The sequence below is a fragment of the Melopsittacus undulatus genome, chromosome 9, assembly GCF_012275295.1.
Source record: "Melopsittacus undulatus isolate bMelUnd1 chromosome 9, bMelUnd1.mat.Z, whole genome shotgun sequence".
NCBI lineage: Eukaryota > Metazoa > Chordata > Aves > Psittaciformes > Psittaculidae > Melopsittacus > Melopsittacus undulatus.
In genome coordinates, this window is record NC_047535.1 from 23,808,728 (window position 1) to 23,833,912 (window position 25,185).

General features: G+C 43.2%; 1 protein-coding gene across 1 annotated transcript in view; it reads left to right on the top strand.

Moving 5' to 3' along the window:
* Positions 1–1,042: 1,042 nt before the first annotated feature.
* The window catches only part of NUP210 (nucleoporin 210), a 67,828-nt gene continuing 43,685 nt past the window's right edge, over positions 1,043–25,185 (top strand). Inside the window, exons 1-10 of the mRNA XM_005149366.3 lie at positions 1,043–1,200; positions 10,649–10,785; positions 11,791–11,922; positions 14,331–14,427; positions 17,387–17,537; positions 20,282–20,414; positions 21,253–21,411; positions 21,884–21,952; positions 22,271–22,377; positions 23,856–23,996. Of these exons, the coding sequence (XP_005149423.1) occupies positions 1,043–1,200; positions 10,649–10,785; positions 11,791–11,922; positions 14,331–14,427; positions 17,387–17,537; positions 20,282–20,414; positions 21,253–21,411; positions 21,884–21,952; positions 22,271–22,377; positions 23,856–23,996 (1,284 nt within the window). The remainder of the gene's footprint in view (positions 1,201–10,648; positions 10,786–11,790; positions 11,923–14,330; positions 14,428–17,386; positions 17,538–20,281; positions 20,415–21,252; positions 21,412–21,883; positions 21,953–22,270; positions 22,378–23,855; positions 23,997–25,185) is intronic.

Below are 25,185 nucleotides of genomic sequence, written 5' to 3' on the forward strand. Positions count from 1 at the left end.
GGCTGAGGGACCTGGGGGGTTAAATCTGGCGAAGGGAAGGCTCAGGGGGATCTGATGGCTCCCTACAAGTGCCTGACAGGAGGATGGAGCCAGGAGGGGCTGGGCTCTGCTCCAAAGGAACGGGACAAGACGAAACAGCCTCAAGCTGCACCAGGGGAGGTTTAGATGGAGCTGAGGAACAATTTCCTCATCAAAAGGGTTGTCAAACATTGGAACAGGCTGCCTAGGGAAGTGGTAGAGTCAGGTATTTATGTAGATGTTGGGCTTGGGGACGTGGGTTACTGGTGGACTTATCAGTGCTGGGTTAATGGCTGGACTTGATGACCTTAATATTTTTTTCCAACTTAAATGATTCTAGAATTCTGGTTCTACCATAACATGAATATTGAAAGAACATGGCATGTAATAATACCCATATCCGTGATGGACTTTTAAGGGTTTTCAAATCCATAGGATTTACAACTTAATCCACTTAGTTGTTTGTTGTTTATTTTCTTAATCCATAGGTCCCATTTGTAAAGCCCCATTCACCATGCTCTGCCCTCAGCAGGGCTGGGGGAAGGTGCTGCCAGGCAAGGTGAGGGCAGCTGGACATGCCATGGCCTTCACCCGTCCAGTACAGCTCATGCTCTGTTTGGTGACAACTGGAAGCGAGCACCGAGGTGGCTCTGCTCGGCGACAAGCACCTTCCAGGCCGCGGCCGCCTGGCTTATCGCTTCAGCGGGACGGGGCAGGCTACCTGAGCAAAGCTCACGTCCCGCCCCAGCCGCTGCAGCCGTTTACAACGCGGCGTGCCCTGCGGGAGCGGTTTGCGCCGCCGGGCTCCGCCATAATGTGACTTGGCGGAAGGCCCGCGCCTCGACGCTGCGGTCGCTCCCCGCTGTCGGCGCCAGTGAGGGCCGGGGCGCGCAGGGGGCAGGCCTCTCTCCGCTCCTCGCTCCCCCGCCCCCCGGGGCACCCGGCCCCGCCGCTGACGTCCCTCCCCTCACCCCCTCAGCCGCCCTTTCCCGCCCACACCGGCGGCGGTTGCCCGTTGCGGAGCATGGCTCTCCCCGCGCCGCTGGCGCTGGCTGTTCTCCTCCTGCTCTGCCCCCGCCTCACTGCCTCCTCCAAGCTCAACATCCCGAAGGTGTTGCTGCCTTTCACCCGCGGCACTCACGTCAACTTCACGCTGGAGGCCAGCGAGGGTTGCTACCGATGGTGAGTGCAGGTGCCGCCGGCCTTTGTCGCCGCTCTCTCCGTCCCCCGCCGCCAGGATGCACCTGCGGCGTTTCCTCGGCCCGCGGCGGGGCCTGGTGCCCGGTCCCCGGGGCACCCAGGAGGGCCAGGCTGCCCCTCGCCGCTTTCACGTTACTTGGGGTGTCGCAGCACCGTGGGGGTACACGCGAAGATAACCCTCGAGGGCAGCGGCTGGGCTCTGCAGGCTGTGTGGGTTGAGTTGGTTTGTGCAGCGGGGGTTGACCCCGCTGGAGAGGAGCTCTCTCTAGAGGCCAGGGCTGAGCAGGGAATGCCCCTGCGGCTGAGAGCTTCCCGCCATGGCTGGGCGCCCACATGCACCCACCCCACCGTGCCCACCCCGCTGCTTCAGGGACCCCAGCATGCCCACCCTGCGTCCACACACACCCTCAGTGACACTGCAGCCCCACGTGTGTGCAGGCGGCACCCGGGGCTGGTGGTTACACTGCTGGTGTGGAAATGCCCCTTCCCTTGCTGTGGTTATAGGGAAGTCTGACTGCTTTGAACCTGGGATATGGACTTCAAGAGTCACAAGTAGCAAATAGCTTAAGTTGAGAGCCTCTCAGTGCTGCCGTTAAGTGCAGACAACACCCTGATCATGTCAGCTGGGGATAGTGAAGTCAAGTTGTCCAGAAGCGAAGTCTTCTGTTGGAGGCCTTAGTGCTGGGCACATGGGATACACTAGTGTCTGGGAGCACCCCTGACCTGCTTTGTGCAAGCCGGGGCCGTGCTGGCCAGGCACATGGGAGGCAAGGCTGGGCTGTGGTGAGCACCAGGGGCTGGAGGCAAGTCTCGCAGTGTGGATTTAGAAGCCGTCTTTATATTCAGCAAGCGTTACCAACTCCTCGTCCTCTCTTTAGCATACCAGAACTGTAATTTGGATCAGAAACGAACAGGAGGCACCCACCTGAAAAAAATGTGGCAGTCAGGATATGTTTAGGATCATACTTCCATGTGTGCCAGATGGATAGCAGTTTGTATAGCAGTTTTCAGTTGTTATTTTGTGGTTGACAGTTCTTGTAAGGTCATGTTTTCACTCTGTATCAGTTTATTCGCCTGGTGGTCCCTCACTTCTCATCCCTGGGCTGGTTATGAGCCTTAGATCTGTAGCAACTTGCACATTTGAATGTGTACATAAGAAGTGCACACAAGAGCACTAATAAAGAGTTTCTCCAGAAGCTGCCTCAAAGGCAGTTAACTAGATGAGCTCTTTGTGGTTGTGTAATTTAATTTTCATATAGGCTATCTTGGTGAAAATCTTGTATGTTTTTTTATTTTCTTTTTCCTTATTATAATCTTTGAGGCAAATAACTCTTTAAAAGGATTTGGTTTATGTGGTAAAGTACGTTGTAAGAAGCTGAAACACAGACTCATCAAAGCACTAGTAAAATCTAGGAGGTATATCCCATTTAGCCAGTGAACTGCTAGGTGATGCTGAGCTGGCTGCAGCCATTCTTGCATATGCCTGGCTCTCAGAAGTATGCAGATGTTTGCAGGTCTCACTGAAACTTACAGATGAAAAGATGTAAGGTTGTACTTAAGGGAAATACCAAGTTTGGTCCACAGACCTATCTAATGAGGGTGATTTGTAAGCACTTCATAGCAGGTTATATTGGTGCCCATTGCCAGCAGTGGGTCAGATCCCTCCTGATGTAGATAGACTTTCACATGTTTTTGATCCTCTCCTGTCTGCCCTTCAGAGATTAATTTTGGTTAAGCATTAAGGAAGCTATATCAGTTTCATCGAGAGTGTGTCATCATTTTCTGTACACGGGTTGTAAATGGGTATTCACTTCTGCTTTGCAAGGACTGGCAGGATGTGGGTGCTAAAACTCAACGTGTGCTTACAAAACCATCAGGAGGAAGCAGCAGCAGCCTGTGTGTGTGTGACTGAATGGAGAAGTAATGCTCTTCACAGTGCTCAGAGCACGTTTGCTAGACTGCATCTGCAGCTCTTTCCCTTTACATCCTTGGCCTCAAAGGCCTTGGACTGTAGGGGATTAGAAAGTGGTGTACTTTGAGCAGGGAGGCAGCTCCACAACTACTTGCTGACAGGTTTCCTGTACTTTCATTTTGAAGCTCTCAGTAGTAGCTGTTACTGGAAGGAGGCCTTTAAACTGAAGGAGTTCGTAATTGTCAAATGTAGTGACTTCAGGAGTTGTGACCATACCTCAACCAGGATTTGTAAAGGGATGGGTGGCTTGCATGCACAAAAACATGGATTTGGAGTAGAAATCATGAGATCCAGGCCCTTTGTGTCTAGAGGAGGGATTGAGGTTGTGTAATATGGCTGAGTGCAAGGTGAGAGGTAGAGTATGAAAGTTGTTAATGTCTTAGAGCAGCATCTGTCTTCAAAAGCCATCCTTTGAGTAACTGAAGGACTGCATTACTCATCTCAAACATTCAGCATTCATACCTGGGTGTCCAATTTTGTGAAAAATCAGTCAGTGGCATGCTGTGACCTTATTTCTTTCCAGTTTCCCATTGGGACTTCAGGTTTACCTCTGAAAGCAGGAGATTTTCAACGTGATTGTAGTGGTGTCTGAGAGTTCCAGTGGTTCAGAGGAAAAAGATCAGTTTTTATCATCATCCCAGCAGATTGGGAGCCATGATAAAATTACAAACATGGCTTTAAAGTATTTTCTGATTTCAAGATGCTCATTCCTTCTGGCATGAGTTGCCTTTATGTTTATTTTTTGGTGAAAGCTTTGTTTTCAAAGCATGCATTGTTCCCATTGGTAAATATTGTATGTGGTACTGTCTGCAGGGACAAAACACAGTTTGTGTGAGTATATTTAGCATTTAAATTACATCTGTATTTATCTTTAATTACCTTAATCCAGAAATTGCACCTGGAAGAATTAAAGCATTCTGAAGAAGAATTCTTTCCTTGAAATCTGCCTTAGCATAATATTCTGGGCTGTAAGAGGAAATACAAAAAGAAAACCCCGTTCCCCCCAGGGTATACAGTGTGGCACAGGGTCTTTACAGCAGAAATTGTAGTGTATAAATATGCTTCCATGCATGTAACATTATTTTATATCTTGTAGAATTGATACGCATGGTGAGAACTCGGGGAAAATTAAGCTCCGGGTATTAGCTTTGAGAAATTCAACTGATAGCATTTGAACCATTGAGCATTGAAGTCGGAGGTTTTGCTGTGGAAAGTTTACAGCAATAGGAAACTGCCCAAAAGTGATGATGGCCCTGTACGTGTTGTTTGCTGCAAGTATAATGATGGAGAGTTTCTTGCCACCTTAATAGAAGGATCTGTGTGTGCTGCTGAAGCCTTCTTCACTGATGTTGCTATGTGAAGCTAATTGCCATAGTGAGAGAAGCAGGAGGCAGAGCAGGGGGGTGAGGGAGCCAGCAGCTGGGTGGTATCTGAGCTGTGTGATGTACAGGTACTTCCAGAGAACCCCAAACATACATACTGTGTTGCTGTTGCAGTACTTGCTGCAGAGCTCATTTTCTAGCTCATTATGTTGTCATTTTCCAATACTGGGTAGTAAATTGGCCTTACCACTCTGTGTAATGTGTATGGTGCTTACATGTTTTAAAAATGTATGTTATCTTAGATTCACAGACTGGTTTGGGTTGGAAGGGACCTTACAGCTCACCCAGTTCCAACTGGGACACCTTCTACTAGAGCATCTTGCTCCAAGCCCCTGTGTCCAGCCTTGCCTTGAACACTGCCAGGGATGGGGCAGACAGAGCTTCCCTGGGCACCCTGTGCCAGCGCCTCAGCACCCTCAGGAAAGAGCTCCTTCCTAATATCTAATCTACATCTATACTGAATAGTGTTTCTGATTGAGGTTTGTTACTTTGCTATAAATCTGCATCTCATCTGTGGTAATCTCTGGGGGTTTTGTTGTTCTTTCATGGATTGCCTGTTTTACCACAGATCTAAAAAACCCTCTTTGACTTCACTGAAAAATGTTTTGTGTGAGATACTGTTAATTTCCCTATTATGAAATGTCATCTGAAATAATGATTGTTATCCCCTGCACCCCTTTCTGTGGGTCTCACCTGCTCTGCATTTCCTAGTTAGAAGGCCATTCTAGCAGGCAGCAAAATGTTCTATCTCCCTCTGGGGGTTACTTGCGCTGCTGACTGCTGGGTAGGCTGGCTGCACTGTGGTGTGTGTTTCCCCAGTGTGGCTTCAAGCTCTTGTAGAAACCAGAACGAGCTCAGAACTGGGTTGAGATATCCTTGTTGGTGAAGTGAGTTGTGCTGTGCTGCTGGCTCAGGGCTGTGTTACCTGAATGTGTTGGCTGAAAACCAGAGCGATGCTGTGAGTCTGTGGCATAGGGGTCCTGCCAGACTTGAAGAGGCAGAAGAAATGATCGTGATTTTTGCCTTATTCAAGTTGTCAACCTGCAGTGTATGTTTACTGCTGAAGAAACCTTTCAGAATGTGAGCATAACCTGCCTGGGAAGGAGGACAGGGAGCGGAGGGGCTGTGCTTGATTTTGGCAGTGTTCATTGCTGAACACCCATGAAATGTTTTAAGAGTTTTACTCCTTTTGGGTTTGGGTCTCATCTCAGTAATTGATGCTTTAAAGGTGTCTGCATGTGAGAAGGCTTAAAAGGGGGGATAGTGGGAAAGAATGCGAAATGGGACATTTGTGTTTTGTAAGTAAACTGTTTTGGGGTTTTTTTGTTTGTTTTGGTTTTGTTGGTTTTATTTTTTTATTTTGTTTTATTTTCAAATTTGAAATCGGGCTCAGCTCATTTCAGAACAACTTGTGTAGACCAACCCTCATATATTGCATTCTCTTAGTTGGAAGATGAGTGTCACTAGTGTGGCATGCCAGTTTCCTTCATGCAGCCACGAAAGGTACAGAAATAAGCATTTAAGGTGAAATGCTTCTGGTCACCAGTTGATTTGACAAAGCATCCAAGTTACAGCTGGGCATCTGGGTTGGATTTTGAGAACAATCATCACTGGTTTAATTCTGCTCACTTTGAAGTTAATGGCCATGCCTGCTGATCACCATTACAGCCTCCACCCCGGTAAGCAAAAGCTTTGTCTTTGGCTCATTCTGTAGTGTGACGTTGTGATTTGCTTTTAAAGCAGAACTAGATGGAGGATTTTTGTTTTCCCAGTACAATAAGAAACATCCTAGGAGAGGGCTGAGTGAACAGTGGAGAGAGAATCTGCCACTGTGCCATTAAAAATTCTCAAGAGTTAGGGAAGTCTGCCAGGCTCCCTCTGTGTTTTCTTTGGAATGGGTTCAGTTCCCAAATCCTTGGTTCTATGGGAATCTATTTTTTATCATACAACTGCAGTTGCGTGGATACTGTTCTGGCTCTTGTGTCTCTTTTCACTTGTGTATGTCAACAGTGCTAGTCCCAAGAGTGACTGGAAATAAGGTACCTGATGTATTGGTCAGTCCAGTCTTACCGCACTCTTGCAAAACTTTACTGTCCAGTTTCCCACTGGCTACCTATCTGCCCACATGCCTGACAGAAGTTCTAAAAGATGAGATCAGCTGTAGTCGTGGTGCATCTCCAAAAGGGAGGATTTGTTCTAATGTAGGCCCTGGAGTTCAGTCTGAAGAGCTGACAAAAAAAATGCTGAAGCAGTAAGAACCAACAGAGGAGGGTAATATTTGCCTGATTTTTAAACCAGCTGATAAAGTATAATCCTTGAAGTAGTCACATGTGGTATTAGAGAACAGTTGATTAAGAAGCTGCAGGATTAGGTTTGTGTAGATCTGTAGATACAGTCTTAGCACACAGTGTCAAGGAGGTGAAAGTCATATATGAAATGGAAATGACACTTTCTTGCAAGTGTTATTAATTCCCGGCAAATAGGATTTTATTCTGAGGGAAATAAATACAGGGACTTCTGTTAGCTCCCCCCCTTCCCTTCGTGCTTCTTCCTAGAGCTTCCCCCCCCTGCCTTGCTTGTTCTTACAGGCATTGGTATGGGATCAAGAGCTAGTGCCAGAAATGCTTACCATGGCTCGCTTCTCAGGATCTAATTTTGACCTCTGACAAGCCTAGCTCTCAATATCACATGCTAACATGCTGCTGAAGAGCTTCTGGAATTGGAAGAGGGTATAAATGCTGTCTTTGATGTAGTTTTAAAGCAAAAGTTTCTTTCTCTCATCCATCCAGGGTGCAGTAGTGATCCTAGTGTGTATTATTGCAGATGAATGCCACTGACATTCAGCCTGTTTGATAGTTCCTTATCCCTTCTGTTCTTGACCCTGAGTCGTATATGCCTGTAAACAGAACTTGCTTTTGATATTGCTGAATGGTATTGAGGGATCATCAGATATTTCAGATGTTATGGTGTAAAATGCAAGACTCATGCAGATTGGTTTTTAATTTAACTCAGTAGTAACTCAGCTCTCAGAAAGGCCCTGCTTCACCAGCCCAGTTCAGGCAGTTGCCTAAAATTCCATCTGTTGCCGTCATTACTATCCTATTGGTAATCAAACTAAAAACGTATTTGTATTAACAAATTAAGAAATTCAGCTGATATTCTAGTTCCTTTTTTAAAATACTGTTAGAGGCCAAGTATTCTCTGTTCTCAGGCTCCCTGCTCCAGTGACAAACAGGAGTTAACCAGCATTCCGTTGGAAAAGCTTAAAACTTCCTTTACACTTGTGGGCTGTAAGTTGACAGCTAAAATTTAATACAGACTTTTAGTTTATCTATGTTCCTTTTTCTAGTCTGAAAAATGTTCTGTAATTACATTTAGTTTTACAATGCTGCTATTAGTGCAGACTGTAGTGTTTATGTATTGTCACGCAGCCATCTATTAAAAGACCAAATACAAAGCACATTGAAACCCCTGTAAACACAAGCAATTTCTTATTGCAAGAATGCAAACCCCTCAAATTAGTAAAAATAAAATTAATGGCAGATAATATTAGTCGATAGAAAGAGCTAAATAGTAAAAGTCAGTTTCATACATATAATGCTTATTTAGAAATGCCTGCATGCATGTTCAGTCAGACTGGCATGCCCAGCTCAAAAAGTCTACCAGCCAAGTGCAGAAGGAGCCTTACTGTTTGTGAATGCTAACATCGTTGAAGGAAGCTTGCAAAGTGTTGTAAAACTGTTTCAGGGCTGCCTAAGAAGCTACAGAATGACAGGAAAATAATTGTTTCTCCTGAATTAATCTCTGTAGAGTGAAGCTAAATGTACTACTAAGAAAGAAAATAAATCACATTGGTTTAGAAACACTGTACACCCCAAGTATGACAAAATAGGCCCGTATTTGTATGCATTGCTTATTTATCTAGAATATAACAAACACTTTTAAGGCTTAATCTTCTACATGGTGTTTAAATTTTCCATTCCATGCTGCTTGGGGTTGGTTTTCCCCTGACCAGATAAAGTAATTTGAAATTTCTGCATGAGCAGTTACTATTGTTATTTCAGAATCCTTTAAAACTAACCTTTGTGTAAGCGAAATATTGTTGGGAGCACACCAATATTATGAATTTGATTAATAATTCATTGAATTAATGAATTTTGGCCAAGACAAGCTCCTGTAGTGCTGTGCAGTGCCTGTGAGCCTGCACACTGCCGTGAACAGGTGTGACTGCAAATGCTCTGGCCAGCGTTGGGTGCCCTTGGATGACAAGCTTGTTGGGACAGTATAGCATGATAAAATCCAGACACATATGTAGGGAACTGGAGAGCTGAGACACTGGGTTTGTTTCATGTGAAGTTTTGGTGAGGAATGAAGCACTAGCCCTCTCAGACTGCTTCAAGCTGAAGGATGAGCTCTTGGTGCTTTGTCTGCAGGCTGCGCTGGGCCCTGCTTAGTGTTGAAAGCAGGATTTGAAGTTTTATTCCAGTGACAAGCACTGCATTGGTCCTTGCTTGCCTGGACTGCAGCTGTTAACATTATGTTCCCAGGTAACATATTAACAGTTGTCGCAGCATGTTCAGTTATCTTACAGTTATTTATCGAAGTGGATTCAGTTCTAGCTAAAAGAATTTTTGTTGTTCACTGTTATGGATTGGTTGGTTCTGCCAGTATTAAAAGTAGCTAAAGCCTTCATCGGCGGAGAAGGGCATGCAGAAGCTTGCTGTTTGTTTGCAACTCCTCTCCAGCTCCAGTAGAGTTAGGTTTTCCCCATAGATCTCAAGTAGGCATTTTGAACATCCTCCAGAAGAGAAGCCTGAATCAGTCCAGTGTCACCATCTTTACCAGGTGCAGTTCTGGTGCCTGGTTAGGAGTCTATTTACCAGACAATGCAATGCTGTCATCATCTGGGAGGATGATGACATCTCAGCAGTTTTGTCATCAGTGTTCTCTTTCATTGATTTAATCCTCCCAAGGACCGTTGTGCAAGAGCTTTCACTGGGATCCCAAAGCAAACAGCAATGGCTTAATTCACTAGCGGCTTAGCAGGGTGGTGGGCCCTGGGCTGTGCATGAGCAGGCTGCTTTCTGCTCCCTCTGCAGGAGCTCCTGCACCAGTGGTAAAGGAGAAGCCCTGTCCCAGTTCTCATCCCAGCTGGGGGGAGTGACATTCCTGAATTAGTTACCACATGTATGGCCTGCTTGAATCTGTCAGTTGTTTCGAGCACTACATTCAGGCCTCAGACACATATTGCTGTTATCTCAAATTTAATTTCAAAAGGCTTGGTTTCTAATAATGTAGGAATTTATTTTTTCCTCATCTCAACATTTTTTTCACACAGGAAGGGAGGGCTGGGCTCCATGTCATAGAATCATAGTCCATGGTTCTCACAAGCTCATTCCTGGAGAAGTTGTCTTTGGAAAAGCCATGCAAGTGAGAGCAGGGATTAACAGATGCATTGATTTTAGGTTGAAATTTCATGTAGGCTTATTTTTTACCAAAGATGATTATACATATTTCAGGCTAAAACCATTTAAAAAATGCTTTGTCTTACTCGTTGAGAGGCTCTGCCATAGCAGACTTACATAATTGTGATGTTCTGCTATCAAGGAAAACTTCCAGTGTTTCCAGAACTTTGTTTCAGACTTGCTTTGATAATGCAATTACAGGTGGTGACTGAAGTTCAGCTGAAATTGTTTTACCTTCTACTTCAGTATTCTGTATGTGGTTTTGCTTGTTCCATGACTCGTAGCTAATAAATGGTCAGCCCAAAGGCTTTGTGACTGTTAGAAGTGGTGCAGCTCTAAGGCAGCCGAATGTCATTCAGCAGTGACCATATCACAGTGGAGGTAATGCTGTGTTTGCCTGGGTGCTGGTGGGCCTCTGCTTTGTGCTCTTCCCTTCCTCAGCCTGCACTTGCTTTTCCTGAGGTCCTGCAGGAGCTGTTGCAGTCCAGCTCTTGTGAAAGCCGGGCCCTGACCAGACAGCATGTCTCATGTAAATTATTTTTGTGGCTTTTTAACCAGACCCTTGATTTTTTTAACTGGAATGCTGCTAACACAAGCAAATACCCTTGTAGGTCCTCCACCCGGCCGGAGGTGGCGAGCATAGAGCTGATATATCAGGATGAGCGCCAGTGTTCCCAGAAAGCTCTTGTCCAGGCACGGTCCTCACAGCCCACCCGACTGACAAGTATCATCTTTGCTGAAGATATAAGTAAGTTTTCACTTTTGTAACACACCACTTCTTGTTTATGGGCATCCTGGCATCTTCCAGAAACAAAGCAGAGATTAAAAAGTGCCCAAACCAAGAAATTTCCATTCATATGCATCATCATGACTATACAGAATCACAGAATGGTTTGGGTTGGAAAGAACCTTACAGCTTATCCAGTTCCCACCCCCTGCCATGGGCCAGGACACCTTCCACTGGAGCAGGTGGCTCCAAGCCACGTCCAACCTGGCCTTGAACACTGTCAGGGATGGGGCAGCCACAGCTTCCCTGGGAACCCTGTGCCGGCGCCTCAGCACCCTCACGGGGAAGAACTTCTGCCTTATATCTAACCTAAATCTCCCCTGTTGAAGTTTGAACCCATTGCCCCTTATCCTACCACTACAGTCCCTGATGAAGAGAACATTAATGATACATCCAAGAAAAAGGGTAATTACTTTAAAAAAAAACCCAAACAAACAAAAAAAGGCAAGGGTGGTGGCTGAACATAATTTTCAGTATGTCCTTTTCTAGAATGCAAATTCAGATGTTTTGCATTTAGACAGCTGGAAATTGCCTTTGTGTCTGTCATACAATACACCTAGTTAGTTTTTTATTATCGCAGATAGGCAAAAATATGATCAATTAAATATCTTGCAGTCACTAGATGAAGAGGTGTACAGGGGTTTATCATCTGTGGGTGAAAGTCCAACAGTTGCACTGTAAAAACTCTAAATATGTACTTAGATAAACTATTTAACTGTTAGTGTAGATTGGAATCGTGTTTTCTTAAGATTTATTCCAAAGTTCAATGAGGAAGGAAACTGCTTTTCTTGCTTAGCCACAATCACCATTTGACCAAGAGTTTCTTGGTCAGTTTCATGACCTAGTTTCAGTTCCTTCAGTGTCTTGTGCCCTGAGCTGAACTTGAGCTGTGTTTGTCTTGTGGGTGCTCTTGATGAGTGCATCCAGTGTTGCTGATCTCGTGTGCTCTTTCTGTTTCTCTTCAAGTGACTGGACAAGTGCTTCGTTGTGATGCTATAGTGGATACAATTCATGGCATCCAGATTGTGTCCACAACAAGAGAACTCTATCTTGAAGATTCACCACTGGAGCTAAAAATTCAGGCTTTGGATTCTGAAGGTAAGAGATTGACTTACTAGTAGGAGATAAAATGCATATTGAACTCTTAATTGTCTGACACGTCCACTGGTTTTATTTGTGACACACCTGAGTATCAAAGTGAATAATTTAAAGGGAGTTCTTTGGATAGTATGTTAAGTAACCTCTTCGTTCAAGTGTAAAATCTAAATGCCACCTGAATAGGGAAGTCAAACACTGCTTTATTTCCAACTTTTGCTTGCCCTTTTTCCTTATTTTCCCAGGAAACTTAACTGTAGTGCTAAGGGTATTTTTAGAAATCAAGGTTTTACTGCCAGCTCTTGTCCTGTGGAAGTGTCCCACCAGGATTTAACCAGACTGAGCAAGGCTGCACAGGAAGGTGAAGTAGCCTGTTTGTTTTTTTTCTTTGTCTAAAGAATTTTGCAGAAGGACATTTTATCTGAGTCCAGTCAAGTATCCAACAGGATGCTGGAGATTATATAGAAGTCCGAACACCTGTTGCTTGGATTAATAACTGTTAATTATTATAGAAACACTCATTTTTGGGAGGCAGCTTTCAGGCTCATGACAATCAGAGGTGCTGAAGCAGCACAGAGGAGCAGCTTTGTCCATGTAGGGCTGTGGAGCACAAGTCACTGCCTGTACTGACATCTGAGGAGCCTGGCGGGTGATGTGGGAGCTGGCCAGGCAGCTGCCCTGCAGTTCCTGAGACAGCCCTGTGATCCTGCAGGGAGGGAGAGAGACATCACCCAGTTCATGGCTAGTGCTGTGTTTCCTGTTTGCTTCCTTGGGTACTGTTTCTGATAGGCTTAACCTGGAGACAGCCGCGGCCCTCTGTGCTGCAGGGGTAGCTGATTCTGTCTGGGTGTCTGAGACCCTGCATGGACTGCTAGGTTATCTGATAATGTCTGTGCTAGGTTATCAGAGATAAACTAACTTTGCCTTTGTGGTGTAGGACTCCAGCAGGAGCCAGGGCATCCACCGTGGTGGTTCAGAGGCTGAGTTCACTGTGGTGCTGGCTGTGCCCATGCGTAGCCTCTATAGTGCCACCATGTGCAGTTCTCCACTGGCCTCATGATGTTCAGCTGGAGCAAAACAAAAATGTGTCATACAGCTTTACAAAGCTACAGCATGCATCATTAAAGTTAGACTTGAATGCTTGTTTAAGTAATCCAGTCTCCATCCATTTTAACTATATTGCTGTGTTTTGAGAGTTTTGTGTTCAAATCCTGTTTATTTGGGATTTGGTACTGTCTGCAGTAAGCTGCATAGAAATAATGTAGGCTGTGTGTTGTGTTAAACTTGTCTTAAAATATTTTTGTGACTTAAAAGTGCCATAAACCTTTAAGCATAAGAACTTGGTAATAAATTTGCTTTAATTCTTTATGAATATAGCTATAAATGTCAAAGGGAGTACTTGAGTGTAATCATGAAAAATCTTTGGGTTTATTCTATTTATTCCTTTCTGTTCCTTTTTAATATTTACAATTGCTCATGTTCTTGTGCTTCACAGTTTCTAAAAGGAAGGTGCTCAGTTTGAGTTCTGTGAGTGAAGACATATTCCTGTTAGGAGTAAATAATATTTGTGCTCAAATCCAAAGCAATCTATGAGGAAATTGTAGTTCACCAGTGAGGTGAACTCAACTCACCAAGTTGGTATCTCAGATCCCAGTGTTTGGGAATGAAAGGTAGTTTAGCAGGTTATTTTGATGTCCTGCTAATATTCAATAAATAGTAAGATTTTTGTGGTTTAAGTGGAAGAGAAGTGATGGGTGCCAAGACTGAATGGAGGCCTCATAGCAGCTTTCCAGTGTCTGAAAGGGGCCTACAAGGATGCTGGAAAGGAACTCTTCATCAGGGACTGTCGCGACAGGACAAGGGGTAATGGGTTCAAACTGGAACAGGGTAAGTTCAGGTTAGATATAAGGAAGAAGTTCTTTACTGTGAGGGTAGTGAGGTGCTGGCACAGGGTGCCCAAAGAAGTTGTGAATGCTCCATCCCTGGCAGTGTTCAAGGCCAGATTGGACAGAGCCTTGGGTGACATGGTTTAGTGTGAGGTGTCCCTGCCCATGACAGGAGGGTTGGAACTGGGTGATCTTAAGATCCTTTCCAACCCAAACCATTCTATGATTCTGTGATATCTTGGGGGCTGATGAATGGAGTGTAAGTGGTGACCCCTGCACCTATCTAGCGGGCTTATAAAGAGACAAATGGTGTAGCAAAATGTGAACAGAAAAGCCAGTTAACAGAAACATCTTCCCTGTGCCAAAGTCAGTCAAGCAAGCTAGGTTGTGGTTTTTAACTGCATACAGATTGAGCTTCCTGTAGGGAAAAGAGAGGGAAATTTCCAATGGGAAAAGTGCTAGCTTCTGTTGCAGGAAGACTGCTTGTTACTTAGTTTTGTTTTGATCTGATTGTTTGATCTGTAGGAAACACTTTCAGCACACTGGCAGGGTTAGCCTTCAACTGGACAATAGTAAAGGACACAGAGGCTGATGGCTTCTCGGATTCCCACAGTGCACTGCGGTGAGTTCATTTAATTTGTTCTCCAAAGTCTTAAGTCCATTGAGTTTGATGTGTGCAAATATTGCCCCACATCAGGCAGCTCAGAATAGGGCTTACAAGTAAATTGTTTCAGGGGGCTGGGTTTTTAAGTTTCTACTCAACAGCCTGGGCACTTTGATCCCTGTTAAATTTAACAACCGATAGCTTTATTGAGCAGCCCAGGTAGCTCTAATGCAACAGCTGGAAATAAGTAGATGCAGTTGTTGATCTTCCTGAAACATCTTGCGCAAAGGAAAGATTTATCAGTAAGACTTATCTCAGGATTTCAGCAGGGAGATATTTATTTATTTATTTATTTATTCTTTTAAAGAAAAATATCAGTCCTCTTCTTTCAGAAAGGACCCCTGTGAACTGGAGAGTTTTAGGTTTCAGTTAGCGCTTAGTTCTGGTGTTGAAATTGCTTTTAAAGTAGCTAATCTTTAAATTGGAATGGACCAAGTGGCTGCTTGTTAGCTAGATAACACACATAAGACCAGGTGAGATTCAATGAAAGGTATTCAGTGAAGGTACTCAATATATTGTCTTTCAGACAAAGCAATGACTGGAAAGCTTTTGCTTGATAAATAAGCCGTGGTGTTTGATTCATCTGTACTGAGTCAAAGAGTAAGTTAACTGGAATTTAAAAATGCAGTACTTTGTGGAAACTTCTGTCCAAAGATCTTGACAGTGCTTTTCAGCCCACTGAGGAGATAAGTGGTTTTCAGCATTTCTGTATAATAAGGAAGTATTGCCTCCATTTAATGGAGGTGGAGTTCTTGCCACAAAGTCAGAAAGCTCACCTTGGCAGGGATAGGAATAAAATCCAGACTGTAAAGTTCCCCCCCATATCTGTCACTGGACCCTTTTTGGCCTCTGTTTTGTTGCTGTTTTTATTTTATGAAGCGTGTACACTGTGTAGATTTACAGTGATGACTTCATTCTTTGTTCTGTTCTTCAACAGCTTCAAACAGAAAGTTGATTTTTCCATCCATATTAAACTAACCAGAACTGAAGGCTACATAGCAGGACCTTGTATGGGATATTTCTCAAGTTGAACTCCAAGAGTTTTATCTTTGTCCTCACAGCAACTAGTGTCAACACATCAGGATCCTGTTATCCAGCAGTATTTTGCTGGTGCTCATCATATTACATGTATTGGGAAGAAGTTCTTCCCTGTGAGGGTGCTGAGGCGCTGGCTCAGGGTGCCCAGAGAAGCTATGGCTGCCCCATCCCTGGTAGTGTTCAAGGCCAGGTTGGACACAGGGGCTTGGAGCAAGCTGCTCTAGTGGAAGGTGCCCCTGCCCATGGCAGGGGGCTGGAATTGGTTGAGCTTTAAGGTCCTTTCCAACACAAACCATTCTATGATTATGTGCCATGGTGAATCTTGACTTTGCTTCATGTGAATATTGGTAATAAAAAATGCCTTGATGTATGTGAATTTGACCAGACTGCAAGTACATGAAATGTAATTTTTCCTCACAAAACATTTTACAGATACTTCTTGAATACAGCTTTAGTCAAAACCTCCCTAACTTCTAGTAAGTTTGTAAGATAAAGTAGATTCAGACTCGTAGAATCATAGAATCAGCTAGGTTGGAAAAGGCCTTTTAGGATCATCAAGTCCAGCCATTAATGGACATTAATTAATCATGCAGCAGAGGCTTCAGTTACTTCAGCAAACAGGTCCCATCAAAGGGGAGGTAGAGTGTAGACATAAAATAATGTAGGGAACTATATCATAGAATTACAGAATGGTTTGGGTTGGAAAGGACCTTATGATCATCCAGTTCCAGCCCTGTGCCATGGACAGGGATACCTCCCACTTCCTTCATAGGATAATTCTATGATGAGCATGTGGGGGAACCAGTTTTCCTAGAGAGCAGAATGGCTGACACTTAACTTCCATCCTCAAACCTATATTCCAAATACATTGGGAGTGGGAGCCCAAAGTAGACTCTTTACTGGGTAAACAGAACCCCCCATTTTGCAGTCCTAGAGAAACAAAGCCACAGCATTTCCTGAGAATAGCGTGTTAAAGCCCATAACACACTTGAAGCTGCAGGTGTGAATGTATAAACCCTGTCTACACTGAGAGCAGAGTGTGTGCATGGTTCAGTAAGACTGATGAGCCAAGGCCTAGTCCATAGGGAGCATTTTATTTCAGTGTAATTATTTGCTAGAGATGTGATTTTCACCAAATTAATATTGATATATGCTCTTCTGTTAACACAGCTATGAGAACATAAAAAATATTTTAATGGTGTTACAGCTTTGCAAAATGAACTATAAACTGTCATAAATATGTTAATCATAACTGTTTTCAGTATGGCTTTATTGATTTTACTGTGAGAGTGCACATAAAGCCAAACAGATCATGTGCATGCAGAAGCTGGCATGGTCCTCTTGCAATTTCTGTCCCGTCATTTACCCATTCATGGCAAATTCCCTTCCTCTTTGCTGTCACATCTCATTGAAATTTGTAACACTCACTGCAGGGTTCTGCTTGTAGGTATTTTCATAGTCATTTATTAAATTCATCCTCACTTCTTCATGTAGTTTAAAGGTATGTTCTGGTTTGTTAAGCTGTTGCTTTTATAAACATAAGCTTTGGGTTTTCCACATCAGTTGTTCCACAATAATCTAGAGGGCTTTTGCACTCTACAGCTACTGTAAAAACTGGAGGGATCATTATAGCCAGCATGTGCACTCTTCTGATAGCTCTTGAAAGCCCACAAACATGTTTCAGACAAACTTGTATCAGTCACAGAAATTAGCTGCAGATATCTTGAAGAATGAGTAAAATTTGGATATCTGGACCCAGGCAGACATCTTAAATTTGCTTAAAAATGGAAGTAGCTGGAATAGATGCTGGTTTTGTTTCTCTGTGGGTTTACAAAGATTGGTTGACAATTTTCTGTCCATTTTTTATTTTACTTTTCAGTATACTCAAATTCTTTGAATCCACTTATATTCCACCTTCCTATATATCAGAGATGGAAAAAGTTGCTAAGCAAGGAGATACTATTTTGGTGTCCGGAATGAAAACAGGGAGTTCTAAAATAGAAGCAAGAATAGAGGAAAACATCTATACGGTAAGAAACTGGCATTCCTTTTATTTTTGTAGTTATTATTTAGTCTTATAGTCCAATGTTACAGGAATACTGTACATTTGCCCTGCTGCGTTGTTGCCATTATGGGTATCAGTGCTGCATCTCTGCCATACTGGATTGTCTCTGTAGTCTGTATCACAAAAGATGACAGTGCTGCTCCAGCCAGAGCGGGCTGGAGTTTGAGGGAGTTACTGTGGTGTGGTTGTCTAAGCCAGTGTCCTGGGTTCAGCTTAAACCACAGCAGCCAGGATGGTGCATGTGCTAGAGATCATTTCTAATCCTAACTCTGACAAAAGGCCCAGCTCCAGAGGAATACAGTTCAGATACAGGCAGTAGAGTTTGTACAATTTTATTACTCCTGATATTCATATTATACGTATAAGTAGAATTATGCTGAATTAGGCATTGGTCCTTTAGCTCTTTTTAAAAATAACCAGCTAGAACACTTGAGGTTGTTTTGTCGATAAATCAATGGCTAGAACAGATATTGCCTTATTGGATGTACCTTTATATCCTGTAGTGCTTTGAGTGAATGGCATACGAGTACTTTGTTAGTATTTAATTCTACCTCATGAGATTCTAGTCTCCAAGGAAGGACTTTGGGATCAGAAGGTCAATGCTACAAGGGTGTTAAACTGCAGTATTGGCAGACTTCCCAGCTGTTCTCTGGATCCATGCTGTTTCTTTCTTTGTATCTTGCGGGAACCGAGTTTTTCATTTAACTCTGGCAAGAACTGTTTTTCCTCTTAATAGAATTTACAAACACCTGAGTTTTTGTGGGTTGTTGCTCACAGGAATATTTAGCATTGTGCTCATATCAACTTAATAATGCACCTTAGAAAAATCCTTCTATAAAATCTGGTGTTTTCTAAAGTTCATCTCCTATCTGGTTTTGCAGATTTGTGTTACTACATGTTGTACATAATGTATTTGCTTAAAGCAGGATTGTCTTGGACCGTCTAACCCATACTTGTAAAAAGTGGTCTTTGACATTGTCCTGTATGACATCCTTGTCTCTAAATGGGAGAGGCACAGATGTGTAGAGCACTCAGTTGATAAAGAACTGGCAGGATGGTCGCACTCAAAGAGTTGTGGTGAACAGCTCGATGTCCAAGCTCAGATCAGTGACCAAGTGGAGATCCTCAGGTTGGTGTTTGGACTGGCACTGATCAGCGTTGTTGATGACATGCACAGTGGCATCGAGCCCCTTCAGCAAGCTGTGTGTTGGGTCAACGTGCTGGAGGGAAGGGATGGGATCCAGAGGGACCTGGACAAGCTGTAGAGATGGCACCATGCAAACCTTCTGGAGTTCAACAAGACCAAGTGCAAGGTCCTGCCCCTGCACTGAGCAATCCCAGCACAAACACAGGCTGGGGGAAACTGGATGAAGCAGCCTCAGGAGAAGGACTTGGAGGGCTGGTTGATGAAAAGCTCCCCATGACCCGGCTTCAGTGTGCACTTGAGCCTAGAACCATCCCTGTGTGCTGAGCTGCACCCCCAGAGCTTGAGCAGCAGCTCAGGGAGGGGATCCTGCCTCTCTGCTGTGCTCTGGGGTGACCTCCCCTGCAACCCTGATCCAGCTCTGGGGCAGCAGCACAAGAGGGACGTGGAGCTGTTGTAGAGAGGGCAGAGGAGGCCATGGAGATGCTGCGAGGGCTGGAGCAGCTCTGCTCTGGAGCCAGGCTGAGAAAGCTGGGCTGGGGCAGCCTGGACAAGAGAAGGCTCCTGAAGGGGAGACCTTAGAGCAGCTCCAGTGCCCAAAGGGGCTGCATGAAACCTGGAGAGGGGCTTTGGACAAGGGCCTGTAGGGACAGGCCAAGGGGAATGGCTTTAACCTGCCAGAACAGGGGAGACTGAGATGAGCTCTTAGGCAGAAGCTCTTCCCTGTGAGGGTGCTGAGACAAAGGTGTAGATGCAACTTTAAGGTTCCTTCCACCCAAAACCATTGTGTGATTCTATATGAATATTGTCTAAATGAATGTAATACTTGAAACATGGCACATGTGCATATTTAGGATTGTATTTTTATTACAATTCTACCTGATTGTGCTCAATATAATTACCTGTTACCAGGCTGACTTTTTTTTCTTAAATGCTTGTAAACTTGCTTTCCATTTTAATATTTATTTTTCTGAATTAGTTCTGAGCTGATGCTGTAAATGAAATGGAAATAATATTGTTCTCTATGCAGTTTTTCATGGCTTTCTGGTTAGTAGTTCCTTTCAATCTTTCACTTCTGCCAGACTGCACATTTTCAGTGAACATCCCTTACACAATTGTAATAGAACTGGTACAATTATCTGTTTCTTTCCTAATTTAATAGACCAATGAGTTTGATACAGATTCCTCAGTGAAGTTGTGATGGATATGTTGTATGGAGGTACCATGTTTTACAGTAGGGAAAACAAATTTCTGGAGATCTGACTAGTCGGTGTGTGTCTGCCTCAACTTCTTCCGAATCCTTCAGCAAATGGAACAAAACTGATGTCCCTACACACTTGATTTGTTTTTCTTTAGCCTTTCCAGTGTGCACAGAGCAGATCTCTATTCCAGTCATTGTCCCTTGCATCTCCCTGTTTGAGAGATTTGAAATGGTAATAAAGAACCAATTACAATAAGTAGTACTGCTCACTCACAGTCTCTAAGTTATAGCTGCATGGGTTGTTTCAAACAAATGAGCTGCTGTAAATGTGATTGCTTTTCCTTTCTTTCCCCTAAATCAATAGCATGTACAACCTGCAGAAGTCAGATTGCTCATTTTGGAAAACATCCTTTTAAATCCAGCGTATGATGTTTATCTTCTGGTAGGAACATCAGTTCAGTACCGAGTTCAGACAGTCAGGCAAGGGAAGATCACAGGTTAGTTCTGGTCTCTTTTCTTTCTTTGTTTTTCATTAATGCTTTGTGTGAAATTTTAACTGCTGAGAAAGTTTTAATTGTGTTTAAACTACTTTGTTAATGTGTGACATCATATGTTGATGGAGCTGTGCAGTTTCTTCTGTCAAAGCCCTCATGCCTTTAAAGGATATATACACTCTTGCAAATTTGTCAAGGATGTGAAGGTGGCTTAGATCAGGAGCTACCACTGTCATTTCAGAAGTCCTCATTTGCTTCACATTGCCTGAGAAACTGTGTCTGGCTTAAGAAATAGTTAAATTTACATTAGTAACTTCTCCAACAGAAATGTTTTCTTGACAGATGAATTTGCTCCAGTGCTACATGTGGGTTTGATGGCTTTATCTCCAGTTCAAAAGTGGGAGTTTGGAATCAGGTGCTTCCAAGGAACCTGTGCTGGGAATGACTTGTCTTTTTTTTTTTTTTTAAGGAATTTTGGTAGGAAATATTTTGCTAGGCTGGCAGACGAGGTCAGTGCAGCAACTCATAGTGCACTGTGGAGCAGCAGTAGCTCTACAAAGTAATTTGATCACTTCAGAAGCTGGGCATGAATTGGATGTTAGGTCTAAGCAACAGGATAATACTAGTGGGGAATTGCAGCTTCAAAGAAGCTAGGTGAGAAGCTCGTTTTCTGAGTGTAGTGTTGATGTAAGCACAGAAGCACCCTTTCTACAAGACATTAAATATACTGATTTAATGTGGCACTAGGCAGCAATAAAAATTCATCAGCAATAATTAGCATCATCCAAGCACTGCCACACTTACTGTTATTGTTCCATGTGTTGTCTTGTTTTATGCACAGAATTACGGATGCCGTCAGATCAGTATGAGCTGCAGCTACAGAACAACATACCAGGTCATGAGGGAGATGCCGCATGGTCAGTTGCCAAGTTGGACCAGGCAAGCTCAGTTGTAACTGCACTGCGGCGGGGACAAACTAACATCGTACTGGGGCACAAGAATATCCTTCTGAGGTGATGCTTTTCTATCCACATGTTTTTGGCAGGAGATAAAACTTTGCCCTTTGTAGCAAAACAACTTAAAATTAACCACAGTTTCATCAGTGGTCTTGAAAATCAGGGCCACCTGATGGAGCTATAGATAGTGGCAGTGATGTGAATTCAGTCTCAACAGAGCTGCCTGGTGCCTTAGAATGTTCTAAGAAATTAGGTTGGCAAAAGATCACATAAATCATATCTGTTTCCCTCAGTCAATGCGGAAATGTGATGGGGCTTTATTTATAGATATTCTCTAGTGGCATCTCTCTGAACTGCTCACTGGCTTTCAGGGTAGTGTTTATTTATTTATTTATGCATTTATTTCCAGTGTACAATTAGCTTTAAATATCCAAAGATGCACAATGTGCCCCAGGAGCATGCTGGTCTTTGCTTGACTTCTTTCAAAACTTTTCTGTTCCTTTACTGAGACTTCAGGTATCCGCATGCAGGGGGTTTCCAGGCTGCCAAACAGCACTGTCTACGTTGTGGATCCCGGGTATTTAGGTTCGTACTGGCTGCAGCTTTCCTAATTGCTCTGGATAACGTCTTGCCTTGTGTTTCTGTTGGTGTTTCTCTGTGTGTGTATACATGCTTCCAAGTCTCATACTATTGTTCATAGAAAAGTAACTTTATTTATAAAAGTAGCTCACTGCAAAATAGGTTTAGTAGTAAATACTTTCTTTTGTTTCATCTTTTTGCTCAGCAGCTTAAGACAATGAATGTGCATCTTCAGAGTGCCAATGGGCACCAGAAGCAAAATGCTTATATCCATTATGTCAAGAGCCTGATGGCTTGTGCTGTTCAATATTTCCTGTTTTGTAGGATTTACAATTCAACCATGTGACAGATGGGTCCTAGAAACAGGGAGACTTTATGAAATTACAATTGAAGTGTATGATAAATCAAGCAATAAGGTGTATTTATCTGATGTAAGTTGAAATGTTGATATACTTCTGAGTGTCTTTCTCCTAAATCCTGTCTTTCTTTGAAATAACTTGAGCAGTTTCTGATTTACACTGAGATAGGACATTTGAAAGCATCTTGTTTCTTGCCTTTTCCTTTTTTCTCACTGTTTTGTTGTTGTTTTTAAATAAAGTACTCTGGATGATTCCTGTGATTTTCCTAGGAAGGAGGATTGAGGCTCATGCAGCCTGGACAAGAGAAAGCTCCTTAAGGGGAGACCTTAGAGCAGCTCCAGTGCCTAAAGGGGCTACAGGAAACCTGGAGAGAAGCTTTGGACAAGAGTCTGTAGGGACAGGCCAAGGGAAATGGCTTTAACCTGCCAGAACAGGGGAGACTGAGATGAGCTCTTAGGCAGAAGCTCTTCCCTGTGAGGGTGCTGAGGCGCTGGCACAGGGTGCCCAGAGAAGCTGTGGCTGCCCCATCTCTGGCAGTGTTGAAGGCCAGGTTGGACACAGGGGCTTGGAGCAAGCTGCTCTAGTGGAAGGTGTCCCTGCCTGTGACAGGGGTTGGAGCTGGATGAGCTTTAAGGGCCTTTCCAACCCAAACCAGTCTGGGATTCTATGTGAAAATGCCCATTGGTATTTAAGTGCTGTAGAAAAAAATATGGAAGAAGTTGGACAGTGACTTCAAACATGGAACACAGGCATTGCACTGGAAACTGCAAACTGGTGTAACTGCTGGGAGTAGTACTACATCTCATCAGTCCTTCCTACAGAATATTGTCATGTCTAGAGGTAGTCTTTCCTATTAAAGAACGAGGTAGGTGTAAGGTAGTCTTAACAGCACTCGTGAAGAAGTGCCTGTTTCAACTGATCATGGGGAGAGTTTTGGTGATTAACCTTTAAACATTTCACTGTTTGGTAGTTCAATAAGAGGAATTCTTGGTACCAGACACCAAATAGATAGTGACCTTTAAAAAAAGAAAATCAACAAACCCCTCCCTTCCCTCACCCCCCAGTTAAATAGTTAATCTGCAAGCAGAAAAACTTTATTACATCAGTGCTTTTTGGAATACCAGCTTTCTGGGAATGTGATTTTATTTGCCCTTTTTGCTTCCTGAGATCCAGATCTGAGTTCCAGCTACTGGGGCAGTATTTTTGCACATTCTTCCCTTTTTGTTGTTTTTAAGAATGCCAAAATTAACTATTACAAAATATGGGTTATTTAGTAGTAAAAATATTGGTAATTTTCATGTTAAATTACAAGTTGCTGATAATTTAAGTAAGTAAATGTTTTCTGTGGAGTTAATGTCTAAAATATATAATCTTATTGAACAACTGAAACTTACATAGGGAAAAATTCTTACTCAGCTTCAGATAAGTTTCCTTGAACTCTGTTATTAAACAATTGTTCTCACTGATGTGTTGCTAATACCTTTCTGGCTGGTTGTACAGCATTACTGTCAGTTACCTCAGGCAATATCTATTGAATGTTCTGGTTTTAGAGTATCAGAATTAATGCAGAGCTGCCCAAAGAATATTTTGAGGTGCTGAAGTCATCTCTGAATGGATCATACCATTATGTGAAAGCAATAAAGAAGGGTCAGACTGTTCTCAGTGCTGCACTGACATCAGTAGTGGATCAGGTAGGTTTTTATAATAATCCCTCTGCTTTACTTGGTAGGCCTAAAAATAATCTACTTGTGTAGTAGTGACTTAATAGTGACATAGTAAAAGGAAACCTGGGAATTACATGGGTCTAAGTTGTCTTTGTTTAAACAGAACCAAATTCTAAAATCCTTACTTCAGGAAGACTGCCAATTAAGTCAACAGAGGATTTGCTTAAGTAAAGATACTGGGATTCTGCTACGGAGTATGTGTCAAATGCCTGTGAAAGCAGTGGTGCACAGCACTGATTTGTTTTTTCATGGCAGATACTAATGTTGGCACATCTCGTTTCCTTGTGCTGGTGCAAAGGTCCTCTCACAGTCCCTGAGTGAATTTTACAATTTATTGTGGTAGGATCATCAGTGTCATACCCTGTTCTGCTCTGCATTCAGTTACATTTGGAAAGTTTTCTATCATTTGGTAAGTGATGTTAAATGCTGGAGTGAACATCTGCCAAATGTATCAGCCTGCAAATTAATGTTCATTGACTTAGTGCTGGTTGGGCAGGCTGCTGTATGTATGGCTAACCAGGGCACATACTGTGCAAGTGATGGGCTTTGCTTGGAATGGGGAAAAGTTTAGCACTTCAACACATTTGCTGTGAAATAGCTTTAGCAATTCCTTGAGTAGAATTTAGTAGATCCTTGTATCTGACAAGCCATGCTCAGTCTCGTGTTAGAGAGGTACTCTTGGATGAAGTGACGGCGGCTGCAGCTGTTAGAAGTGTCCCTTTCAGAGCTCTAGTAAGAAACAGTGTGTTGTCCCAGAGGGTCATGGCATTACAATGACACCGAAGTGGTAAAGGCCAGTGTTTTGGGATGAGCTGAAGAATGGGTCTGTTAGGCTGAGTTTTGTCTCCATCTCCTGCATTGCAGAATGAGCAAAGAGTAAATGCAGGTGTGGAGTTACCTAATTAGTTCCTGAGACAGTCTCAAAAACTAGGAATAGGGAAAAAGTATATTTCTTATTGCTGTTTGCTGTTAAAATTAATGCAGGCACCTGTATCTCCATAGAAATACTACTCATGTAATACAATAGCACACTTAGCTTCCATGAGCTATTTCCTCACAAGTAGAAGTGTTCATAAGTGACCCTAAATAGTTGCTTTCCTTTCTCTCTGAGATACTTCCAACAGCTTGTCTGTATATCAGGACTAAACATTAATTC